Source organism: Anser brachyrhynchus (genome assembly GCF_964034855.1).
Source record: "Anser brachyrhynchus genome assembly, chromosome: 1".
Taxonomy (NCBI): domain Eukaryota; kingdom Metazoa; phylum Chordata; class Aves; order Anseriformes; family Anatidae; genus Anser; species Anser brachyrhynchus.
The window spans coordinates 9,173,028-9,199,269 of record NC_137694.1 but is presented as its reverse complement, the minus strand read 5'-3'; the positions used below and the strand labels follow the sequence as shown (position 1 = coordinate 9,199,269).

General features: G+C 36.9%; 1 protein-coding gene across 3 annotated transcripts in view; it reads right to left on the bottom strand.

Moving 5' to 3' along the window:
* Positions 1-18,278, bottom strand: part of LOC308176312 (uncharacterized protein) — a 145,801-nt gene extending 127,523 nt beyond the window's left edge. For all 3 annotated transcript variants that reach the window (XR_013938219.1, XR_013938220.1, XM_080551881.1), the window contains exon 1: positions 18,119-18,278. Coding sequence is in view for 1 of the 3 variants with exons in the window: in XM_080551881.1 (XP_080408007.1) it covers positions 18,119-18,229 (111 nt within the window). In the remaining 2 variants the exon portion in view is untranslated. The remainder of the gene's footprint in view (positions 1-18,118) is intronic.
* Positions 18,279-26,242: the final 7,964 nt, after the last annotated feature.

Here is a 26,242-nt window from a genome sequence, read left to right as displayed (position 1 = left end):
CCTGTGTTTCCTATAGTACCTAATGTTTTTGTACTGCACTTTAATCAACATTTAACTAAATCAAGTAACAAGACTGTGTTTTCTTATACGTACTGCTAAACGATGTAATATTGCTTCCTGTAGCTATGGAGACCTTTGCTCTTGTTAGTGCTGCTATTCCATTTGACTGTAACCCTGAATAATCTTTAAAGAATGTTTTTAGTCATGGGCCCTTCACCTTCTGGTGATTTCATCCAGATACAATTTCCACAGGCTTTACTGGGTTAGACAGAATAAAAGAAGGGACCATCTGAATAAAATAAAATGTCACCATTAAATTGGCTTTTGTAGCTTAAGGTATAATGTAATGATATTTTCCCAACAGCTGCTTTCAGTTGAATTTGAAGTTTTGAAAACCCTTTGCATCTGATTCAAGTAATAAAATGCAGGTTGTGTTACTTCCTCCTTCTGTGTCGTATACAATAAGCAAAACGTTGATACTTTACATGCAACTGGTGGTCATTAGGAATTTTTACTGTATGTTAACATTATTTGCTGACCTGAACATTTGATAAATGAGTCACCCAATGAAAAGGTTTTTTTTTTTTTTTTTATGAAAGTGATGGACAGTAATTATTTTGGAATTAAACTAGTATTTCTTCTAATTTCTGTTGCAAACAAAATATTATCATCTGTTACTTATTGTTTATGTTTTCATTTCTTTCAATTTTTACAACTGGATTGGAGTATAATGAGTGCAATTCTGCATATCTTCATGTGTTACCTTTCATCCCATGAGATTTTAAAATATTTTACAAACTGAAGTACAAACTAGACAAAGAGATCACTTCCTCAGGCGCTGAAGTACAGCCATCCCTGAGGTGAAATATAGTAACTGCTTTTTAGTATATATAACCAAGATGCAAGAATTTAAGACAGGGAAGGAGAAATAAGCATATTCTTAAAAAATGTAGGGTAGTAAAATATATTATCTCAGTTGAAATAAACACCTAAGGCTGAAGTAATATGCCACAGCTTCTTAGTGATAATCTATTGTAAAGTTCACTTCTTAGTGTATCTGAAAGAAGGCACTTGATCCTTCATCCTATGTTCCTTACTATTACTTAATGATATCATAGTGGTTAGGTGATAAACAAACGTTGAGTACTATATAAATGATCAAGACAGACAAACAGTATAAAGGGGAAAATGAAGTCCAAAGAGACGTAAAGATCAGACTCAGGAGGGAATCTGCCTCTTCTGCACTCTCCACCTTCTCCAGCCATACTCTTTTTCAGTATGACCAATGTGCTTGATCCAAAAGAAAGAGTTTAACTATCTTTCTCAGTATCTACCATGAAAACTAGCTCACAAGGCATTTTATAATATAGAAAGGAGCAAAAAATACCAACATGAAGACTTTAAGTAGCAGAGTTTGGAAATGCAAAGGTGTTTTCAGAAGGTATCTCAGAAGTAGGATAAAAACAGGTAAATGACATAAGAAAGCAGAAACCATGTTAGCAAGATCTCATGCAAATTATGGGATACAACCACAGTAAAACAGGAAAGACAAAGTAAAAGAGAAACAGAAAGAGATAAAGAAGCTGTATGAAGCAGATTTGGGAAGAGCAAGGTGTGAACAGATGAGTCAAAACAACAGTAGAAGAACAGGAATGTATAGTCCAGAAAAGTGGGAGAGAAAGAGATTAAGAAAGTGCAGGAGACAGAGTGCTAGAGGACAATAGAGTATGGGAAATGGAATGAATAAAAAATAAAAATAAAAATCCCAGTGGCTTTTTCATGTGTTAGTGTTGACCCAAACTGCCGAAATGACAAGCATGTAGCAGCCTTGTTTTCATCGGGAACAGTTTCTCTGTGGAGGTGACTTTTCTCTTGCTTTTTTTTACCTGGTTTTCCCTGGAGGACACAACAGGTTAATGCTAGTTCAGGTCCTTCTAAATGAGCTGATGCATTTGCAACACTATCATTTCTTTGCTCCAGAGGGAAAGCCAATACACCAGGCAATCTCATTACAGGAATTAACATTTACTGTGACTCAGCTATCTTCACCTTTGAAACAGGAGAAAGAGACACAAGCCTTGAAGAGAGATGCAGAAGCACCCCTAAAGGATCACTTCAGGGCACTTCTTCATTACTGTGGTTTTCATCAGACATTAATAACTGCTGAATAATTGTTTATACTAAATATATGTATATATATGTATAAGAAACATCAGTGATGGTATGCTTCTGCTTTTTTTTTTTTTCTTTTTTTAACTATTTAACTGTCTTTATCTCAACCTATGAACACTCTCACTCTTGCTTTACCTATTCTTTCCACCATCCTGCTGAGGGAGGGTGAGCAAGCGGCTGTGTGGGTCTTAGCTACTATTGGGGTTAACCCACAACAGTGGTATAAATATTTCAGCTGATCTATGCAAGTATTCTGACATTTGAGAATTGCTGGCATTGATCATGCTTATCATGCACAGAAAAAATAATAATAAAAAATTAAATCACTTTCCTTCTAATGATTGGAATTTTTCATAATCTTCATATTAGTACATGTATTCATAATTATACATTACAATTGCCAAATAGGCCTTATCATAGCTAGCTAACAATCAGTTAGCTGATTGTTTCCTGTTAAACATTTGCAATATTTCCAGGTCTTGCTGTGATGTTCCAGTGTCACAAAAGAGGGTAAATTACAACTTATTCATCTATCTTTATAAAGGGTTTATACTTTTTCACAATAAGAAACTCAAGAGAAACAAAGTAACTTTATTTATTTATTTATTTATTCCCCCTTAACAAGTAGAGGTGGAACCTGTAAAATTAGCATGTCTACTCTCCACATCAGTATTGTATTTTTCAAGGTTCACTATAAAAAATGGTACTGTCTGGAAAAAAAAAATCTCAAGAGAGAAAGATAAAGAGTGGTAGGATCTAAAATCTAGCTTAAACATTTGGAAAATAAAAATAAAAATAGCAATCTCAGATAGTAACACTCTCAGAAGAAAGTTACAGAATTGTCAATCTCCTTTTCTAGTAATTTCATTTTGCTATGTTTCAGACCAAAAGACTTAAGCTCCCAAAATGAAAGAGCATCCAAAACCAAATCAGCTGCAATGGCTTATGTTGTATCTATTTCCCCCAATTCCATCAGTACAATTACAAAGAAAGAGAAATACAATTAAAAAAAAAAAAGAAAAGGAAGGAAGGAAGGAAGGAAGGAAGGAAGGAAGGAAGGAGGGAGGGAGGGAGGGAGGGAGGGAGAGAGGGAGGGAAGGAAGAAGGGATGGAGGGACGGTGGGAAGGAAGGAAGGAAGGAAGGAAGGAAGGAAGGAAGGAAGGAAGGAAGGAAGGAAGGAAGGAAGGAAGGAAGGAAGGAAGGAAGGGAGGGAGGGAGGGAGGAAGGAAGGAAGGAGGGAGGGAGGGAGGGAAGGAATGAAAAATAGTTCATCATAACAAAATCATGAAAATTGAGATGAGAGTTAAAAGGTGTATCTATGCTATCAAATAGCTCTGCTCCTGATTAAGTGATGGTCCACGCTACATGTACGTTGGGTTATGATTAGGGGATCCTTCTTTTCTCCCCTAATTAGCCTGAGTTGTGAGGATGTTGGGATGCACACCTTCACGCAGAGAAGACTGTCCTCCAGAGATCTTCAACTACTGGGGAGAAAATCAACTCCATTCCACTGGTCTGAAAGCAGAGGTTTCAGCAGTGAAAACAACAGCTTTAGCAGATAACCTTAGTGGCTGAAAGACTTCTGTGAGTTTCTCTGTCTCTGCATTTAGTTCATTTCAAATAGAACAGAATATTTCAGTTGGAAGGGACCTTCACAGGCCATCTAGTCCAACTGCCTGATTATTTCTGGGCTACTCAAAAGTTAAAGCATATTATCGAGGGCATTATCCAAATGCTTCTTGAACACTGACAACCACTGACAAACTCTCTAGAAAACCTGTTGCAGTTTAACTACCCTCGCATTAAAAATAAATAAATAAATAAAATAATAATAATAATAAAATCCTAATATTCAGAAACCACTCCCAAACCTCCCCTGGCACACCTTTGTGCCATTCCCTCATGTCCTATCATTGGTTACCAGGACAAAAAGACCAGCATGTCTCTCTCCATTTCCTCACTTCAGGAAGATCCAGAAACCAACGAGGTCACCTCTCAGCCTTCTTTTCTCCAGACTAGACAACACAAATGCCCTCAGCCTCTCCTGAAAGCCCTTTGACCAGCTTTGTTGCCCTCCTCTGGATGCTTTCAAGTACCTTAATATCCTCCTTATACTGTGGAGAAGTGTACAAAATATTCAAAGTGAGGCTGCACCAATTCTAAGTCTAGTGAGAGAATCCCTTCTATTGCCTGGCTGGCTATGCATTCCGAAATGCACTTTTTGGCTGCCAGGGCACACTGCTGGCTCATAGGGAGCCTGCTGTCAACCATATACTTTTCTGTTGAGTTGCTCTCCAGCCACTCATCTCCCAGTCTGTGCCAGATGTGTCCATCATTACTCCATCCCAGGTGCAGAACCCGGCATTTACCTTCGTTGAATGTCATGCCACTGATGACTGTGCAATGCTCCAATCTATCTAGATTCCTCCGCAAGGCATCTCATTCCTCCAAGGAGTCAACACCACCTCCCAGTTTAATCAGTAAACTTGCAAAGGATGCATTCTACTCCTGCACCCAGATCACTGATAACAATGTTGAACAGGACTGGCCCTAGGATTGGGCCCTGGGAATACTGCTAGTGACTGGCTGCCAACCAGATGTAGCCCCATTCGCTACAACCCTTTGAGCTCTGCCATTCAGTTAGTTCATCACCCAGAGTATTGTGAACACATTTAATCTCACAGTTGAACAATTCGTCTGGAAGTACAATGTGAGGGACAGTATCAATGGCCTTACTAAAATTCAGAAAGATTATATCCACTGCTTTCCTTTCATCTACCAAGGAGATGACCTTACCATTGAAGGAGATAAAATTACTAAGGCAGGACTTCTGATGAACCATGATGAACCCATGTTGACTATGTCTGATAGTAGCCTTGTTCTTTAAAAGCTTTTCTATATCCACCAAGATAATCTTCTCCGTAACTTTTCCAGGGACTGAGATTAGACATACAGGTCTGCAGTTTTCTGGGTTTTCTCTCATGCCCTTTTTGCAGATGAGTATAAAACTGACTAGCTTCTGTTCAGCAGGGACTTCCCCAGACTCCCACAACCTTTGGTAAATTGTTGAGAGGCATCTAGCTATAACATCTACCAACTTCCTCAGTACTCTGGATTTATGAACATTGAGCTCTCTTACAATTTCCAATTTTGGTGACCACAGATGGAAAGTCACTGTGCCCACAGTCATGGTCCTCCATCTGTGAGGACTGGGCAGCCTGAGATCTGTTATTACTATTAAAAACTGTGGGAAAAAAAAAAAAAAAGTCATTAAATGCCTCCACGTTTTCTTCACCCTTCCATGTTAGGTGATCATCTTTTTCAAGTATCAGTCCATTGTTTTCGTTTGACCTCCTCTTGCATACTTGCATCCCCTTACAATACATACTTGCAAAACACTTTTTTGTTGTCTGATACTACACTGGCCACTATCAACTCAAGTTAAGCTTTGGCTGTTCAGCCAGGCTGGTCTTCTGCCACACTTACTTGACTTGCAGCACAATGGGATTGCTTGTTCCTGGGCTTTTAAAATTGGACTGCCTTGCCGCCACCCATCCTATCTTTTATCTGAGGTTTGGATTCTAGTTGGACTGCCATCAGAGCTGACAGATTCCTCAGAAGATGGTATTTTTTTCACACACACAAAAAAAATACTCTGTCAAAAAGTTTCTGCCAACCTTTATGCAAATTCATCTTAAAAATCATCCAATGCTGATTAAGCAATCCAGCTGTTATTAATGGTATTATTACAGCTTCTGGTATTATGGAAGGATTATGTTAGTGCTTTTTTAGGAAAACAGCATCTGCAGAAAATATCTTCTTCGTGATCAACTAAGAAAAACTCATATTAAAAATGGCATACTACTATCTGCAGCACGTAGCCTTGTCTCTTTAAGGTCAATAAAATATAATCATCCTATTGCAAAAATACATAAAAATTGGAAATCAAATAGTCCAAAAAAGGGAAAGGATTGACAGTGGATGCTCAAACGTTTTGTCTCTGTATAAATTACTTTTTGATGTATACTTGTTCACTTCCCCATGCCTTTCCACTCTTCTAAATGAGCTGTCAAATTACATTACTGCAATTGAAGCTCATAATATCCCTCCTTGTCTGTGAACACATTGTGCAAGGAGTGCCTGATGTCATTCCACCTGATCCAGAGCTTATGTTCAAAGAGCCTGATTCAAAACTCCCTGAAGTCCATAGAAAAACTTCTTTTATTGAATTTCAGGGAGGTTTTTGACCAAGTCTAAAATGGAAGAACCCAGAGGTTTGCTTCCAACAGTAAGAAGTGCAAGTCTACGTTTCCTGTGCATCTGCGTGAAGGAATCTATGTCTCCTTCTATGCACCTGCATACAGGATCTGACCACATAACAACACCGTTGCTTATACCTTTCTCTTAACCCAACCTCATATTTATCTTAATGAATCTGATTTTATCACTTTTATCCTTATCTCTTCAGATTATTCTCTTACCTTGAGATACATTTTCAGCAACCTCAATAAATTCACTGCATGTGAATCAGTGGAGAATAGTACACCATATCTGACTTAAAATTTCTCCAATGTATCATTGCTTCTCTTATGGACTGACCATTACAGACTGTATCATTTGCCTGGATGTGGGAATAAAGTGCTGTTACATGACACTCACTTGACACACTGACCTCAGTTTAACTATTCATCATTAATGATTACTCTATGCATTTGGTTTTGCTTGGCAATTTTTTATTTGGCTTTCTCTAGAGTTCCTTTAAAATTATCATTTGTGAATTTAGTAAATGCCTACTAAAAGTTACATACTCTTTGCTGATGCAACAAATCTGTTAAATGAGTTGCCTTTTGAAAGTATCATAAAGATGTATATTTTGTATTAAGTAAATCAGTTAGAAGGGCATGTGGCTGATAAATGACCCCTCTAAAATGAGATTCATAGTACATTTCTGTTTCAAAAATATGCTGTACATTCAAATTCATGTTTATGAAAGACTGACATAATATAGAGGCAAAACCAGCAGGGATATTAATTGTGTAATTACTAATTGCAAAATTATTTTTTTGTATTTACAGCATGAGCTGCAGCCACACTTGAGATGATGATGAGAAAACAGAAAAGTGGTTCACAAAGTTGGCAATGCAAGCCATGAGGAGGATGTGAGCAAGTGACACTGATTCCAGCATTTTGCAACAGTGATTAACTCCATCATAATAATAATGTTCTTTTAATGCATCTTTCAGGGGTGTAATTATAAATAGTATTACTAAAGTGCCAGCTGAGACTTATTATTCCTTGTACCATGTGCTATGCTATACACACAATAATAGCCACTTCATGCTCTGTATCTACAAGATCTGGATACATACCGTCTTCTGCACGTCTGTGTTTCCATTCGTATGGGAAAGGCACATGCTAAATGAAGGGCTGTACTGCACTTTAACTAGTTCCAGGATCTGGAAATGGGGAGATCAAGGCTTCACTACAGAGCAGATTTACTCTGCTGCAGAATAAAAGAGCTTTTCCCCCTCCATTCTTCGTATGTTGTACAGAGACTGAGAAAGTTGTTAGTTTTCCTTTTTCCATTGTGGCAACCCTATGGTAAATCTCACTTTTCTAAAGGTTGCAGAGAAATGTTGTGAGATTAAACCCTAAATGTTTTCATATGTTACATATATACACATATATAAAGAAGGAGAGAGAGAAAGAGAAATAAAAAAAAAAGGGGGGGGGGGGGAGAAATAATAATAATAATAAAAAACAAACAAACAAACAAAAAACAATACACACACACAAAAACAACCCTGTCCAAGGATCAAGTCAGCCAACAAATCCAACTGGGGTGCCTGATCTTCCACTGTGCAAATGCTCACAGTTCTACTGAAGGTAATATCAACTCTTATTTGTGCCAGCTGGGGATCTAGCCCATGAGGCCATAAAGCAAAGAGGGTAAAAAATCCCATCAAACTAAACATAATACATATAATTTAGGCTACCTCCAAGGGCTCCTGAGCTAATAAAATCTGAATTGAGAGCAAGGACATAATTAGCTCTGTTTATGTCATATTTAATTTTATCAATTATATGACTAATTGGCCTCTTTTCTATCTGTTTTCATTATTTTCAGGCTTAAGTCACTTTTTGCTTGTATATTTGCTAGGAGTTTGATGGCATTGCTGTTCTCTGGAGTTAACCTTTGCAGGAAGGGAACATCTCTAGATTTACACCAGGGAAACAGAACAGAAGAATGGATTCATTGTTAAAGATTTGCTCTTACATTCACTGTAGCCACTGGAAAATGAAATATTAGACTGCCACGCTGTTTGAATTTTTACTTGTTTTTCAGTAGTCAGAAGTACATTTTACGTATTTTCCTGTGCCTGTGCATATATATATATATATTCTAAATGTACAAACACAATGAAATAGCATCAACTTTTAAATGTACCTATCCAAAAGGCAGGAAATGTCTTTTACATGTTAAGATCATATTGCTCCCTCGAATTCACTATGTTCTCTCCTTCTTTTTTCTTTTTATTTTTTCCTCTTTACTTTATAGCATGCATAAGATCCATACAGTATTTGGAAAATTGCCCCACTGCTGTTTTACATTCCAGCACTCAAACAATAATGAATAAATTATTTATAAATTTATTCAGTGTCCTTGTTACTTAAAGTAGATTGCTAAATTGTTTGGTAGATATTCATTTTCAATGTGAAATAAATAAGATCTTACTATATTTGATTTCACCTAATATATATAATGCAGAAGAAATATAATATCCACTCATGAAACTAGCTTGAAGATTGATTGATATATTATGTTGCATTATGTATTATAGGCAAAATATAGTTAATGAAAGCAAAAGATTAGGACCAAATGAAATATGAACTCACTGAGACCTGAAATTTTACATATACAGGGCCTGATTCTAATTTACTTGAGCTGATGTAGAATGTGAGTCACAGGAAAAATGATCAAGCCACACCTCTAAAAAGAGTATAACTGATAGGATTACTGCCTTTATTGTCTTGAAATGAAGAGAAAGGCTGCAATCAAAACCAAGCAGAAATGTGGGTTACCAAAATCAAATTACTTCTGTGTTTTTTTGCCCTAGTGTAGCCACTATTGGATGTTGTTTCCACTTCTGGTGCCCACGCATTCAGAGGATTTCAGAGAGTGAGCAGAGATGGTAGATATGATTTATAACAGAAGGCTTTTGAATTTAGGTCTAGATTTATCATGTGCATCATTAAGCACCTAATACAAGCATCTCAGGATTGGAGACTAGGTACCATAGAGTCTTTCTGTAGTTGCTGATGGTCTTTCAGTAGAAAGAAAGATTTATGTCCTGAGGGCAATAATAATATCAACCTATAAAGGAATCATCCAATGGATTTTCTTACCTCATACTACTGAGGTAGTATAGAGGACTTTATCTACTATCTACCCATCTACCCAGAAATTAATCTGGGACAAGATTTTGCTCTTCTTGCTTTTTTTTTTTTTTTTTTTTTTTTTTAAGGATAAAAACAAGAGAGAAGAGCTCTAAAATTTGTGGACAATAACACAACAGAAATGAATGGTTGGAATTGGAGACAGAAAAGTTAAAACCAGTATTTTAGAAACAGTAATTAACTGTTGATTTAAAAATAAATAAATAAACAAAATGTTACAAGTAAGTGTTTTAGTTCTACTGTAACTTTTGGACCTGAAACACAAATGAACTCAGACTGAATGTAATCCTACATGCTGCAAGTTTGACTGAACAGCTATATAATCACAAGTTACCAAGTTCTTTTCTATCCCTCCAAGTAATTAGAAATCTACCTGTTCTGCACTTCTTTTCAGCCAGAAGACCATGCTGGAAACACATGGGATCTCAATATATAAATTCATTGAAACTGGTCACAAATTCTCTTCTTACATTTTTGTTATTTGTGCTATCTGAATACTAAACCCCGTGTGTATGTAATAGATGGTAAAATGGTGCAGAATTTCAAATACAGACAGCACGTATATGAGCATAATAATTACTATGTTCTTATGGTTTAATTAGGTTTCTCACTTTTGTCCAGTCTGTTTGTGCTGTTCTGGGTACCGTACATAGTTTGGAGTCAGCAGCTCTTTATTGGTAAATGTTCCCAGAGCATGGTACAAAGGTGGCTTGGTGAATTGAAACCACCCACCTGGTGGCGTTTTGGTCCAGAGTGTTTCCTGGGAACAGGTCTCAGAGCGCTGCTGTTGATTGGTATCAACCATGCTATGGCTAATGTAGACCTTGCTCAAAAAGCAGTGCCTCTACTCAGCCATATACTTTCCACATTCACCCACAGGGGAAACTATGAATGCTGGACCGTTTACTTTCCAATACAAGGCATTTTCATGAAGTCGTAGCATCATTAAAAACAAACAAACAAACAAACAAAAACCCTTTTCTCTAAATTTGATCACAACAACACTAAAACTATATTAACACTAAAATAAATATTAACAATGCTCTCCATTCTTCTGTGTAAAGTTCCCATAGCTAACTGTGTAAAGAGAACAACAGCAAAACAGTCATTTTCTGAAATATATTAATACTGATTTCCCAGCTTCTTCTACAATTCCAGTTAATTAAAGGTAAATTAAATCCAACCATGTCACCCAATTACATCCAGATTGCCCATTTTATTACACGTGTCTAGGTTGACAGAATAAAGAATTGCCTTCAATAGAAGAAAAGCAAATTGTCTATTTAAATTGCTGGGACAACATTTTAGTTCTTAACACTTGATAAGCACTTAACAGAGGAGGACAAAATTACCTTAAAGAATCAAACCTTCTGTTTTTCAATTGACTTCAGTAACTTGAAGCTTTTTAATTAAGTACACCAGAGCAGTTTATTGCTTAGGCTGGTTCTCTGTACCTTTGAGTCTTCTAAAGTATAAGCCCTTTTATGTGGTAATAACATTCTGTATAGGTTTTCAAACAGCGTAAAGGTACTGGTTTAGCCTGTTTATGTGTAGCTCTCTACATCTGCTAAATAATTGCTTTTTGCTTAAATGAAATATTAGAACACTAGAACGTGTACTTTGTATGTACAGACACTGTGGATAGTGTATAATAAAATCATTCATGCTGCAATAATTAAAACTGTGTCAGCATTTTCATTACAAACTCTATTTTTCAAGTGTTTATAATTCAACCATAAAAAATTGTCTTGGACTCTTTCCACTGTATCTGAAGGCCAAAGAATATATCCATAAAGAAGTTTACAAGTTTTGAACACTTGTTTTGCAGGTGTAGGACTTAAAATCTACTTTGATTTACAAATGAAATTTGACAAGTAGCCACTGGCATTTTAAAACCCAAACAAATTCAAAACACTTGTGATTATCAGGTTCATAAAACTTTCATTTCTGTGAGATGATATTAATTGCTAGAAATGGGTATTTTCATCCCTCATCAAATTTGTGATTGTTCATGAAAATACTGGGAAATGCTAGCAATAAGTAAATTTGCACCCTACAAGATCTTAAAATTAATAATGTCAAGTGTGAGTGACATATTCTTGTATGAATGCAAGCATATATATTTATTTAACTCTGTAAAGGTGTTAAATCAAAACCCTCTGCTAAATTCAAGTGCTATGGAAGTCAGTATGAGTTTTGGCAGGATTTCCTCTCTGGAGACAGCAGTTATCTGTTTTTTCACAGATCCAGTACAGCATGGGCATCAGCTGCATATATTTTCCCACAATACCCTTTTAATGTGCCTTAACCCTAGTGTGAAGGGAGCCATCATAGTGACAAAAGAGATATTTGCTTGTCATGTCATTAAATCTTTCTTCTCAGTCTGCTAAAATGGCTGCCAAGCAAGGTCACTTGGATGGAGCTTCTTGTAACAGGACAAATGGATGGACTGAGAAACCACAACTAATATTGAAAAATAACAAACAAGGCTTTCTTTTTTATATTTTTGCCATTTTGCACATACACTCTTCAGCTTGTGGAAATTTGGCCTGTGAAGACATGGAAGCACTGATCCATGGACCATCAAGTTTACCGACATATAACATCTTCATGAATGTGTAAGCAGCCTTGACAGGGCTGTTCTATGCAGTGCTGGCCATCTGCACAGCCTTCCCAAATCTCTGCGTTATCAAAGGGAAATGCACATCATCCCTATTAAATTGTTTTTGTTGTTCTTTTCCTGCTAATAAGGTTGGGAGAGTGATTAGCTCTCCAGTATTGTAACCTTTGCCTCTCCTCTCCGTTCCTCCCCTCATTTTAAATTAACACTGTGACATCCCATCACTTTTCAGCCATTTAACCACTGAGAGATCTGCCAGGGATGTGTCTTTTTGTCTTGATGACTGAGGCAAACAGAAATAGATTGTGTCTGAAGATCAAAAGGCTCTGTAAACCACTGTCCTCATGTCCTTTTTGCACCCATTCCACGTATTATTTGGCTTGGAGAGTCATAGGGCTTCATGTGGCATGTCTGTGGTCTTAAAACATTACTATTATATATCATCTTGATACATGTATTGTGAAGGCTGTGTTTCAACTGCTCGAGTGATCTTTTTAAAGCATGATGACCAGGCTTATGAAATGTATGCTTCATAAAGGGATAGAACAGGTCAGGCTAGAAAGATTTTGTAGAATGATGTTGGAAGACACTGCATAGGAAGGAGGTGGTATTATTGATGCTATACTTGTCTATATCTTTTCTGTACCTGTAAAGATCCCTTTGTTTTCTTCAAAATCTTGACTAGAATGGTAGATATGTTAGCCACCTCACCAAGTCAATTACAAGTCTTATTTTGGAACAAGAATATATTTGGGGTTACTAATAATTCTTTAGGAATTTTTCAAAACATGATTTAGGAAAGAAAGGTTTTATTCACTTTTCCACTGCATTAAAAAGAAAATCTATGTTTGCGTGGATGCACAAAGCCTATGAGTTAAAAAACAATATTAATAAAACTGTGTCACATATCAGTACTCCAGATGGTGGGGTCTATTTGTGTTGTGAGAAAACCTACTCAGAAGAAAAAAGCTTCCAGTAGAAATCACATTACTTTGTACCACACATGTTTCTTTCATTTTCTCAAATGTAAATTTTTAGTGTTACACTAATGTTATTACACAGGTATGACACACATCTGTGATATGCACCATGTGAATTTGCTGTGCTATTTCAAAGACTGGTTTACATTTATGGAGCTTTTAAAGTCCAGCCCAACCTTCTGGAAATTTAACAAACACATTTTTGACCTCAACCCTTCCTGTGCACAGTATTGTTGGCCAATTTGTCCCAATTTTACAGGTTTTTAATTTCAAAGTTGTCAGAGCAACAAAGTTGTAGCTAGTGTTACTTTAAAACAGGTCAACATACAAATGGCAAGCTAAATTCAACCCTGCTCTTAATTCCAAGGAAGTAAATGAGATAACACCTGAGTTGAATTTAATAGAGTAAACCCAAAATAAGATTTGGGGAAAACAAACAAAGAAAGAAACACAAAACAATCTTATTTTTTAGTCTGGTTGAATCTTTCTCTCACTCCTAAATTTAAAGGAAAAAAAAAAAAGTTATAAATAAATTATTCTTATTCATTATTTCCTTACCACTCTTTTTTGACGTTTTACACCAGAATATAAGCTACTGAATCAAACTCATAGTCTCTGTGCATGGGATTTGTGCATATCATGAGGTTCATATATCTTTACTACCCTTTAAAGAATAGCAGTAAAAAAAAAAAAAAAAAAAAAGGCTTTTTCCATTAATCATTTCAAGTGAATTAACTTTTTTTAGAATAAGGACAGAGGCATGTTGCTCTTAAAATGCACTTACTGTTTCCTTTGCAGTTTAATAGCATTTGCAGTCCAAGGAATAGCATTTGCAGTCATAGGAAGAAGACGGTAATATTCAGCTTGGCTATAGAAAAGTATATTTTTTATTTCTTCTTGTAGTTTTACTTTCATTATTCCTGAATATTTGTATCTACTGCCATCAGCATCCAAGTTCCTCACTCACATGGAAGACCTATCTACTCGTAAGTATGAGAAAATCCACTTGTTAAACTGATACTTGAATATTAAAATGATATATCAGAATGACAGCATTGTTTCAGACAAGCACTTTATGTGAAATTCCACAGGTCTATATATTAGGAATAAAATTATCAACAGTCAACAACTCTTTACTGTGATGCCACTGAATTTAATAAACCACAATAACAACTTTATGGTACTTTAAGTATTTCATTCTGATACAGAGCAGCAAGACACAGGATGTAATTGTCTTCTGAATCTTAAAACAAGCAAACAAACGAGACAACAACAACAACAAACAAGACTTGTTTTCAACTGAACTCAAAAGACAAGTTTTCAACTTGAGGTGAATTAGTTTTAATAGACACAGCAGTCTGGTAACAAGAAATCTCTTACTGTATCCAGATTAGTCCGACTTACTTAATATTAAACATTTTAAAAGCATGTGCTAAACATTCACTGCCAAAACCTGGTTATCACTGGACATGAGTTTTCTAGACCAAACGCTTAGGCTCCATGGAAGTGCCTAAAATGCCCTCGAGTAACAGCTCATATATCAAATCTACATTGATACTTTCTTTCCATAAGAAGAATGAAAAACAAATTATGTTCAAATTACTTCTACCTAAACTCACAGAAGTAAACAAGACTTAGCAAAGTAAAATCCAAAAATCTGTGTACACCAGTATACTGCTGTAAATAATTGGTGTGATTTTAATGTAAACAGCATTAACTATACTTAACTAGACTTGCAATATGTTGGCCTTGGCAGAACAAAGATCTGAACTAGCTTGAATTTGGTGCTTTGTATGAAGAGTAATAATACAGATGAAGAGAAACTTTCTTTAGTGATTTCTTATGGAAAATATTTTGGATTTGTGGAATTTACATGATTTGAGGTTTTCCTGTAACCCTAGCTAATATCCTGGTAATCTTTTGATGCTCATCAGTAACACATTGTTATGCCTATAAGCACTATGTCTACATCTTTTTCAGTTTAAGACTCATTAAATCTTTAGCAGCCATGAGTAATAGTATCAAAGAAGATAATACAGGATTCATTGTGTCATACAATACCTATAGATTCCACTACACAAGCAAAAGGGAGTAAAATTAAAGACTTCTGTAGAAATGTTAGTTATAGAAAGAAAAAAGACTTATTTAATATTTATGTCTTCAATGGAGTTTTGTTAGTAAATAATATGGTCAAATGATATCTATTAACAAACTATTTTTAAAATGATTCCATTAGAATGACTCTTCCTTGATGTCACATGAGTTGTTGCTGAGATCAGGCTCTATTTCAGGCACTGAAGAAAACACCAACAGAAAAGGTCTTAAGGGATTTAAAGCACCATTTCAAAGTGAGGAGAATGGATAGATCATAATATTTCTTGTTGTTATATATGTGTATATGCTTGTGTGTATACCAGAAAGATGGTGAGAGAGAGAAAAGTAGATTAAGTGGTTAAGCTGCAGACACTTAAAATTCATAGTAATAATAAACAAAATATGAAATATTTAAAAGTTATTGTATTACAAAAATATAATTAAAAACAGTATATTTTTTATCTTATGTGGAAAAAACAAAATCTGCATTTCAAAAAATGCATTATAAAAATAGGTATAAAAATACATACAACCACACAAATTGGCCAACAAACAGGGATAAATTTTGTTCAGTTTATTTATGTAAATAGAAACTTATCAGTCAATATTATCTTCATTCTTTTTTACTGCTATCCCTAAGTGCCTTACAGAGAAATGAGTCCTACTGAAAGAAACGGATAAAGTACCAATCAAAAACTGTTAGATTGGGGGTGGGGGTGGGGGTTGGGGAGGAGGAATAGTAATTTGTTTTGATATTAATACTGTCAGAGTACTTGATGTGAGTATGAAAGTGAGAATGTGCCCCATAAATACCAATCTCACCTATACCTCTATCAATCTCACTTTAGTAACTTAATAGGTAGTATCTTAAATTCATAGGCATAGTGCAATTTCTAAGACTGTTTTTGATCTACTCTAACCACACAGGGATGGTTGCAAAGTTATGTTCGTGATATATAGTTTATGCAGATGACATCAGGTAAGCAGGAATTTATTGTAAATTCACACTTTAACTTTGCAGCTGTGAAAGAGCACTGCTGATTATGGCTTTTAAATTCCAAAAGCCATTTTCCACTGGTTTAAATTTAAGAGAGAAAAAATGTCTATTGCTATTTATTAATTGTGCTATTTCTTAGCAATCCAGCTCTTTGAAAATGTCTTTCTATTAATCACAGTATGACCTCATCATTAAGGGGCAGTTGTTGGAGTCAGAGAATAATTGCACAACTCTAGCGGATGAACTGAACTGCTACAGTGTTCATGCACTAAGGGAGGCTCAATGAAATTAGATTCTCTCCCTGTAGGGGGTAGGCATTGACCGCTGTCTGATGCCAGCAAATAGAGGTCTAAATATTTCTTCTGAGATGGTTGTTTTACCTTCTTATACTTCCAACTTCATCCTTTTTAAATTGCCACATTCAAATGATTACTGTCAACAGATTGGATTTTTTATTTTTATTTTTATTTTTATTTTTTTTTTAGCAGGAGAGTCAGGCTAATGGCTATCATGCACAAAGGATAACTGCAGCAGCCTAAAGCCATGGCTAATTAAAAGGACCATATATACTTGTCTGTCCAAGAGCAAAGAAAATAACTCTTCTGCAGTAGGGAAGACTATTGAAAGCATTTTATAGGCATAACTATGCAGACTCATTTGTTCCACTTCCAGTGTTGACAACAGCCACCAACCTGGGTAATAGTTAGAATAAATTAAGCCTAAAGTGAGAAGTGTCATCTCACTGGATCCTGTGGAAAATAAATTCAAACATACTTCTGGTATGCATTCTTACACTGTGTCATCATCTACTTGAGATGCCAGCAGATCCTTTTTATACTGCGTGTGTTTATTTCTCAGACAGAACATTTTGTATATGCAACGGACACGTTCTTTTACATTGGCTGGCATTCCACCTGAAAGTTCATCACAAAAAGCTTGTTAATGTACTTCAGCATATATGCTACAGTGGTAAACATGCTCCCAATAGCAAAGTAAAACTCCAGTAGGAGGTTCGAAGAATATGTGTGTGCTAAGATCAAATCTTGACTTCAAGTTCAAGCACAGTTTAACTACGAATCCGAAGTTGTAAATGCAAAGTAAAGGCAACTTTAAGGCTGCTTTAAACCAAGCATGAAAGACTGAAGAGTCAAAGTTGAGATTCTATACATCTGTTTCTAATATGCCTCTTCTTGCATTTTAGACAAGCTTTGTTTCAAGCTTTACTATCACTGTAGTTGATACAGTTTATTAATTTATAGTTTGGCGGCATTCTCTTTATATTTCAATCAGTGGTTTGGTAAACAAAATAATGCATCTTTCTTTTGCAGGCTAAATTAATTTAATTTTTTAAAATTCCTAACATTTCTAATTCTTCCTTCCTCTGTTCCCTCCTCTCTCCCCTCCACAGAAAAAGAGTAGGTTTACGGTATTTTAGTTTCTTCGTTTAGGGATTTTTGTTTTTGCATTTCATCATGATTAAACTCTGATTCTGCCCTGTAATTGGATAAGTACAGACACATACATCAATAGAGAAATGGACCTATGTGTTACTGATATCATTATATATCTCAGTTTTAGATAAGAAAGCAGCTTCAGAGCTGTACTGTCTGAGTATTCAGGCTGAAGTGGCAGGACCAGGGCACAGTGTAAAATAAAACAGGAGGAAATACACAAGGGATCTGCATGCAAACATTATTCTGGTTCATTTCTGCACCAGCCTTCAGAGGATTCTCCCAAAAGTAAACACAGTTAATTAATTTCCAAGTAAAACAAGTAAAGGCAAATTTTCCACTTACTGTGTGCTGTGCTTTGTCCGTGCACTGAAGAGAAGAAAGAGTTCTGCAGCGCTCACCTAGATCCAGGTTGGTTTCTAAATTAGTCATACATGTAAGCGGGGGGAAGCTCATTGACTTTGTAACTGTGCAAAGAGCAACCCATCTCACTGCTGCGAGACAACCCTTCAGGACACTGTGTGGAACTTCAGCACAAGAGCACAGCATCTATTACGCTTGAGGCTCTACCATTTCACCTACACCTGGGTGGATCTATCAGGCTTCATCTCTATTAGGGCGGTTTGGCTATGTGGTTTAAAGGAAAAGAAAAAAAAAATAAAAATAAAAGGGGGGGGGGGAGGGAAAGAGAAAGGGAGAGAGAGAGAAAAAAGGGCTTGCCGTTGTCACACTTGTTTCCTATTAAAGAGCCTTACGGTGGATTGAGTAATTGTGTACGAAGGTAGTCTGGCTGGCAGATGTGTGCAGCCCCAGTGGAGCACTAGATTCAAGGCAGATGGGTTGTACCAGGGCGCAAACAACATTGGAAAAAGAGAGGCGTGATTAAAACAGCAGGCCTCCGTTTTACAGTGCTAGAAGTGGGGACAGCAGGAAAGCTCCCAGGAACTGCAGCTCCCCAAAATGGGAACTGTACAGACACAAACAAACTGCAATAAAACAAACCTGATAAAGCACAGTGGATGATCAAATTGACCGAGTTATGCAATACTGAAACCATCATGATTATTAATGAGCCTCTTCCCCCTCCTCCTCCTTCCAGGCACTTGCATTAGAAATACTCAGTTGCAAGGAGCATAAGCATGGGTTTATTCAAAACAGAATCCTGGGCTACCGTATGGTCTGAGGCATCTTTTGGAAATGGATTAGAGTTGCTTTGAGGGCTTTACATTGTCTGTAAAGTCTGGTTTAGATTAAAAGAAAAGAAAAAGAGAAGCTGAGTATTGGGAGTGAATCTGCCACTAGCAGTTATATCTGAGAACGGTTGAAGCAGATTATCAAAGAAGTGAACAAGGGAATCCTTATTATAAACTTCTGTCTAACATACATTAGGCCAAAATCAGCCCTGGTATAATCACACCAGTATATGTCAGGGGCGATTTTGTCACGCTGCCTCTCCCAGGTTATTGAAACTTGGCTACAGCAGATGGTCAGAGAATCCCTGTTATCACAACAATGGTTTGTAATGATAGTACACTTTAGACTCTTATGCAGGAAGGAGAGAAGAGCTGTTTGTGAAGTATCAAAATGATCTCAAGTGCAGAGCTCCCAAGTGTGAGCTCATGTGTTCACCGGCTGTCTACTTTGAGGTTTAAGTGGAACTACAATAAGGCTGATCCACCTTTTGCTGGACTTCTGCTCAAAAACAATGAGTCTGGTACAATTCCCTCAGTGAATCTCTACTGCAGTTTTCTCCAGTAAAAAAGACACCCCGCTACAGATGCGTACATGTGAGCTTGTAACCCTGAGATGCCTTTGTGGTTAATGGTGACAAACAGGAGATTCTGGAACAGTAAATATGAACCTACATAGGTATCTAAAATAGGTTAGACAAATCACATTCTATTCCTATTGATACTGTGGGATTTCACATATGTGTTAGTTTAAATAAATCCCCCACTCTGCATGTCCAATCCTCAGCCAGTTTAATTTAGCATTGATCAGTAGAGTTATGATGTTTTATAAGAACTCTGATTGTGTCTCAAGCAATATTACTGCAGTATTCTAGGATGCCATCGTACCATCGTAGAATACTGTAGTACTTATTTATTGTATATAGGGAATGCTGGTGCTTAATATATACCAGCTGTTTTATCAGACCCTTTAGACAAGAGTGGGTTATATACAAAATCCTATGGATTTTTCTCATGTAATCTCTTGTTATTAATTTTTCAATAAGGCCCATTCATAGCCAGGTAACAGAAACAGCAAAGGAAACATAAAAAATGGCAAAAAAAAATATCTTTTTGTGGAAAAGTTCCTTAAAGGTGTTTTTGTGTGTTTGTGTGTGTGTGTGCGTGTGTATCCTAGGATTGTTTTAGCACAACAGGAATCTAACAAGAATGTATTTTTCATTGCTCCCTTAGTCTGAGCTTTTTAAGGAGCTAGATTGTTGGCATGCCCTTCTCTCTTAATGATAGAAGGACCACACAAAACAAATTGAGAAAGATTTAGGGATTAATGAGCCTTAACATTCCTATGCAGGAGTCTCCTAAAGTTAGAAGACATCTCAATATAAAGTTTATCAAAAGTCTTAAGTTCTGTGTCTGGCAGCAGCACAGACTTCTCAGGATTCTTAACCCTGAAAGGTTTGTTTTCCATTTCAAGCTTAAATTTTGAGGATCCTTGGAAAGCTAAGGGTTCACCTTCAGTCCAGTAACATTTTATGAGACTGCTGATGCCTTGTACAAAATGGACTTCAAATTTTCAAAGACAATCAAATGTATTCTAACCTACAATGTATGGTCCAGATAATTTCTACAGGTTTGCTGGAATTAAGTTATTTCAATGCCTGCACTTTTCATGATATATGAAAGGATTCCCTGGCTCTGTTGTAACATGAGAGAACTACACTGTTTAGGCTGGTAGCTGGAACACTCACCTGAGACAAGAGAGATGGAAAATGTCTCTTGTTCTATTTATCAGACTGTTTATTCAAAGACAGTTTAATGAAAAATATACAAACAGTCTTTGAAAGGAGGCAGAGCTATGTTTGATCCCTTCAGGAAGAGAAAGAACCAGACCAAGGATTGGAATATTTATATTCCAGAAGAGGGCTTCAACAGAAATGTTTTACCATGAAAAGCAGCTCTGTTACAGGTGTCATTTCTGCTTTTCCCCTGCCTTCTCTGACCTTTTGAAAAGAAATCAATAGACATACACTTTCAGGGAAATAATCTAAATGAAAGAAGAAACTTAAGCTGTCATATAAATAAAACACCACAAATACACAGCAGGGGAATTTGACAATGACCTTTTCTCTCATTTTCTGTAACATCATGTTCAGTACGCTGGGTGCTGAAGATAATGTTCCTGGATCCTTTGATGCTATGGAAAGGGCAATGGTATGTGTTAGGTATGGATTCCTCTATAGATTCAAATAACTCAGACTCTCTAAATCCTTACAAAGTCCAGTTCACATCCAATAATCTAGACTTTTCTTTCTCTGTGCAAATTCTTTACCAAGGTGACTAACCTGTATAACACACAGGTGAAAAATAACAGAATCTGTGTCTTCTCTGCACATTTCTTCAAACCATTTGGAGGCAGTGGAAGACAGTGCCCCGTTACCTTCAGAAGATGTTGACATATCTTGAGTTTTTCTTATATATAAATGTAGAAGTGACTGCAGCTATTATTGAGGAACTGCCATAGGGTATTGGCTTGTACTTTATATTTTAAATGGGAACCTTCTTGGCAAAATTGTCTTAATTCATGTAGTTCCTGGTATATTGTTTTATTTGACTTCTGAGAAGATAGTCTTTCAGAATGGATGACTCTCCTTCAATTTACATCTCTACAACTTCACTTACTTCAGGATAAGTCCTTTCCTGACATCTTCAAGCATGCTAGGATGGCTCTGTTGTCCATGAAACTGTTACATGACCACCCACTATTAAACAGATGTTCCCTGGCTCAAAATATAAATAGAGTCTGGAGCGTGAAGCTGGCTGTGATTTATTTAGGTAACTGTGACCTTGTACGGAAATATTCTCACTTTTTTTCTTTTTGGCAAAAAACCTTTTGATTTTCAGCAAATGAAAGCTCCTGGGCTAGAAAGGGGCTTTTTCTTTCACATACAATTATAGTGAGATTTACCTGAGTTACTGGATGTAAAAAATTGCGTTCTTCAGGAAAATATAGGCAGAATTTGAAAAGCAAAAATAATATAGAATATTTTTTTTAGAATCTGTGACCATGTCCTCTCTTAAGTGAAACGATTAGAGTAAGAGTAACAACCTCTATCTCTGCAAACTAAATGATTTAATCATTTTGTTAAAAAAGAACAACAAAAACAAACAAACAAAAAAATCCATTAATGTTTCCCATAGAATTTCTCTGATTCCTCTCTGAACAAGCTCAAGAAATTGTAAGAGCTTACCCATTGTAAGAGTGATATTTCAGGGTGGTCTGATGCTCTGGTAGCATACTGGTGGCAGAACTGTGTCTATAATGGGAAGACAAGAAGGTGGCAACTGGAAGAGGCACAGTGAGTTCACTGTGGAGCAATGGAGAACACCTAGAGCAGTTGTAATTCAAGGATTTCATTATTATATCTTCTCTGGCAACAGAAGTGTAGTCTATTTAGCTGGAATGGGTAGAAAAGCTCATGGAAGCAATGCAAACCTTAAGAGGGTTGTGACAGCCTTCTAGGCCTGGTGGTCACTTCCTGCAATCAGTGGCAGGGGTGCCTCCATGACACACACCTTTCTACTATCCTAATGTGAGTGAGTGAGTGAGTATGTATGTTAGACCCAGCTCCATCTGGCAGTACCAGAACTGCAGGATATATCCTGAGTGAACGCATTTGCATTCAAGACATCTACATGTTTTCAGAAGTGCTGACTTTGTGGGGAGAAGGATGTGTAAAGCTGTAAAGGATGGAAAATGGGATGTTGGAAAGCAGACTGCTACATTGCCAGAACAACTCATCCTAACCACTGTCTGCTCCCAAGCTACCTATTGAGCAATGACTTGTCCTTGAGGACCCCGTACAGATGGCATACTACTACAATCTAAGTGCTACTGACTTGGGCTGGGAGGTGAAACTGTCCCCAAATCATTTTTTAAGACTGGATAATGAGATGTGTGAGCTGGATGTAGGTGGAAGGAGGAGGACAATGCCCATAACCTTGGCTGCCCGTAGCTGCTGTAGAAAGAGTTCAGGTCCACGGTTGGGCCTTGGGGATGGCAGTCTCACTTACTGTTCATTATTTAGTTTTTCTAGATCAATGCTTTAGAAGGTCTCCCCCAAATATAGTTCTGTTCATTTAACTTCCTTTATGCAAACTTATGTTTTTTAAATGAAAAAGTATTTCTCATTCTGAACACACAGACAGGGCAATTTATTTCCCAGGTTTCTGGGTAAGGGCCTAAGACGGTTTCACATGAGAGTTTTAGCAAGAATCCCTAGAAATCAAATCCAGGCACTCTTTATTGTGAGACTGGCCCTGGAAAGAAGACGAAAGTTTTGTATTTATATAAATAGTGTAGGAGGATATAAATTGTGCTAGGACTCAATATTTTTTTGTGGTTTAAAAATGTGAATATTCCCTAACACTACATCATGTATAATAGGTTTTGCATAGCCCTGACTTAAATGTGTCAGGAGGCAGTGGATGGGAAAAGATGCACACACGTCATGTAACTACATTGCAAGATCTGGGACCATGCCCACAGAAGCGAGTGGTAATTAGGATTGTCACCTCTAAAAACAGTTTCTTCAGACATGGATGAATTTCAAATGCAAAGATCACTGGGGTCAGGGGTCTAGGAAAGACTGGAGGAAAACCAGATGGTCTAAATGGTCTGTGAGCTAATAGACCTAAACTAACCAGTTGGTGTAAATATGGGTTTGAAACTAGCCAGATGAGTTGGGAATTGTTAAGTGTGCTGTGAAGGGAGAGGAGGGGGAAAGAAGTTTGGGAATTAATGACTTCTTGTCTAGTTAATACAACAGTTTGCCAACAAGAGGTAACAAACCAGGTTCTGAGGCCACGATTTAGCCTAAATCTCAGCCAATATGATGACACTTAGGCAGTGTCAGAACCAGGAATTTCCATCTCACACCCCGCCCCCTCCTCCCCCCCCCCCTCCCCCCCAACTCCCAACTGGGGTGTGTGGGAAGAACTGTGGTCTGGGGGTGGTGGGTTTCCTGTATGGTGATGGTGAGGTGACAGGGGCTTATGAAACTTCTACTGAAGCTTTAGTTGATTCTTATTGCTGCAAAGCATGTATGAAATAATTCAGAGCTTTCCCAAGTAGGGCTGAATATTACCCAAATCAAAGTCTTAGTATTTCTCCACCAGAAGCGTTTGTATCAGCTAGAGATCCACAGAGGCTGGAAAATTGGGTCAATTTCCATATTAATGCCTTGAAATACTAAATGAAGAATATTTGTGGATTAAACTCCTTGTCAAAAGAATATGAAAAAATTTCAGTATGTTTATAGATAACAGGACTTCCTAAAATTCCCTCCTGCACAGCTACACCCTAGTGAAAAAATCAGGTTTGGCTTTTAGAGAATTTATGAGTGCACACTGCTATTTTTTTCAGCTATGTTAAAGAGAGAAGGAAGGAATGTTAACAGGGAGAATATGTTCATAGGTTTTTACTACTGTCTCCTAGTGGAGGTGCTTAGGGAATTACATCATGGTGAGTCGTTCCAGCAAGAGCATAGACCTGTCTTTCGGGTTGTTTTTTCAGCAATTACCAGCAGTTACCAGTAGGTAATAAATATTTCTGTAGTGACTTATTACCGTGCTTCTTAGCAGTGCTGATAAACTTGGATTGCAGTGCTCTTACCACAAACCAGTTGCATCAAGAAACCCAAAGCTCAGATTTAAGAGAGTGAAAAAGTATACAAAGCAGGTTAGTATGTTTTAGGATTCATGTATCTAATCCTCCCCCTCCTCCTCCGTCAGTAGCCCCTGTTAAACATATTTCTTTTCTGTGAAAGTGGCTGAAATCCAGACTAAAAAGATCAGTCTAGACTGCTCAGAGCAGCAGAGCCTTTTTTCTCAGTCCAAACTTGCACATATCATCCTTTACCCCTACCACAATGTTTCAGAAGTCCTCTGAATAACTCTGCAGACCGAAAGGTCTTTAAATTACTCCACAGCCTCACCTGTTTAGTTTGCTTGTTTGGTTGATTTGGTTGGTTTTTGGATACAGTTTCCAAACTCTGGAAGCTGGTGAATTTTGGGGGTGTTCTGGGTATATTGCTTCCTTTTATTATCCCTTAGTCTCTCAGTCTGTCAAAAGGCAATGATACTGCTCTCCAGAAATGTGCTTTGAGATTTATGGATGTCAAATGCAGAACAAGCAGGAATTTTTATTATATTAAAAGGTTGGACTTCCACAGGCTTAGTTAAGTGTTGTAAAATGCAAACTTCAGTAGGCGTTTATGCATTTTTCAATAGTAATGTACTTTTCTGTAATTCTTACAGGATAGAAATCTGCAAAGGGAGAGAAAAATTACTGATCAGTTTCTCACTATTCTAAATAAGTACAGCTCTGCTTAATTTTGCAAGCTAAGAATTGGGAGTTCCTCAGTTTTACTACATATAGGAATTTTCCTTCTCTTTGAAGATTAGCTTCTTTGATGTCATCAGGGGAAATTTATTTTGGTCCTGTAAGTGATGATAATCATATTTCTGTAAATAAAAATTTTAATGTATGATTCTTTCTTCATCCAACTTTACAAATTTTGCCTATGTGAAGCTGCTTAAGTTTAAAAAATCAGAAACTTTGGTTATAGCTGTTTATCTTATTTACATAGGACTGTTAAAGAAAACAAAACTAAAACAAATCTCAAGTCCTTTTTATATGGGAAATTTCAAGTGGAAAAGGAAGCTGTTTCTCATTGTTCAAATTCTCGTTCTACAATAATTTTACATTTCAGAGTGGCATGTTACATGTGTCATTTTATTTATGTTGTAGAACCCAACAAGGCAAATACAACCTATTTAGTAAGTCCAGATTTTGCTTTGACCACAACTTAAAAGCACAGGAAGTTCAGTTTCTTTAACATAACGTTTACCTCTCTCTCTCTATTCATAATTTAGTGGCCTGTTACTACTTCAGTTCCCATAGAGGTTTCTCATTTTGACCCTTTCTGGTTGCAGTTTCTCTCAAACTTGCCCTGTTTTTATACTGACTGACTCCTCTTCAGCATCTCTTTCTTCTGGCCTGTGCATTTTGACTTTTCACTGGTTGATGCAGTGAAGAAAATAAATGCTTTCCTGTTTAGACTTGCCAAATCTTATTTTGGAACCAAACTGAAAAACTTGAGGCTTGCATCTTGTTCCAAATTCAACTTAGTATCCAAGAGGTATCCGTGGTTTGATTGAAAGGGCTCAGATTCATCTCAGCTCTGCTTAGATCTCATCACAGCTTCCTGACTTGGATCTC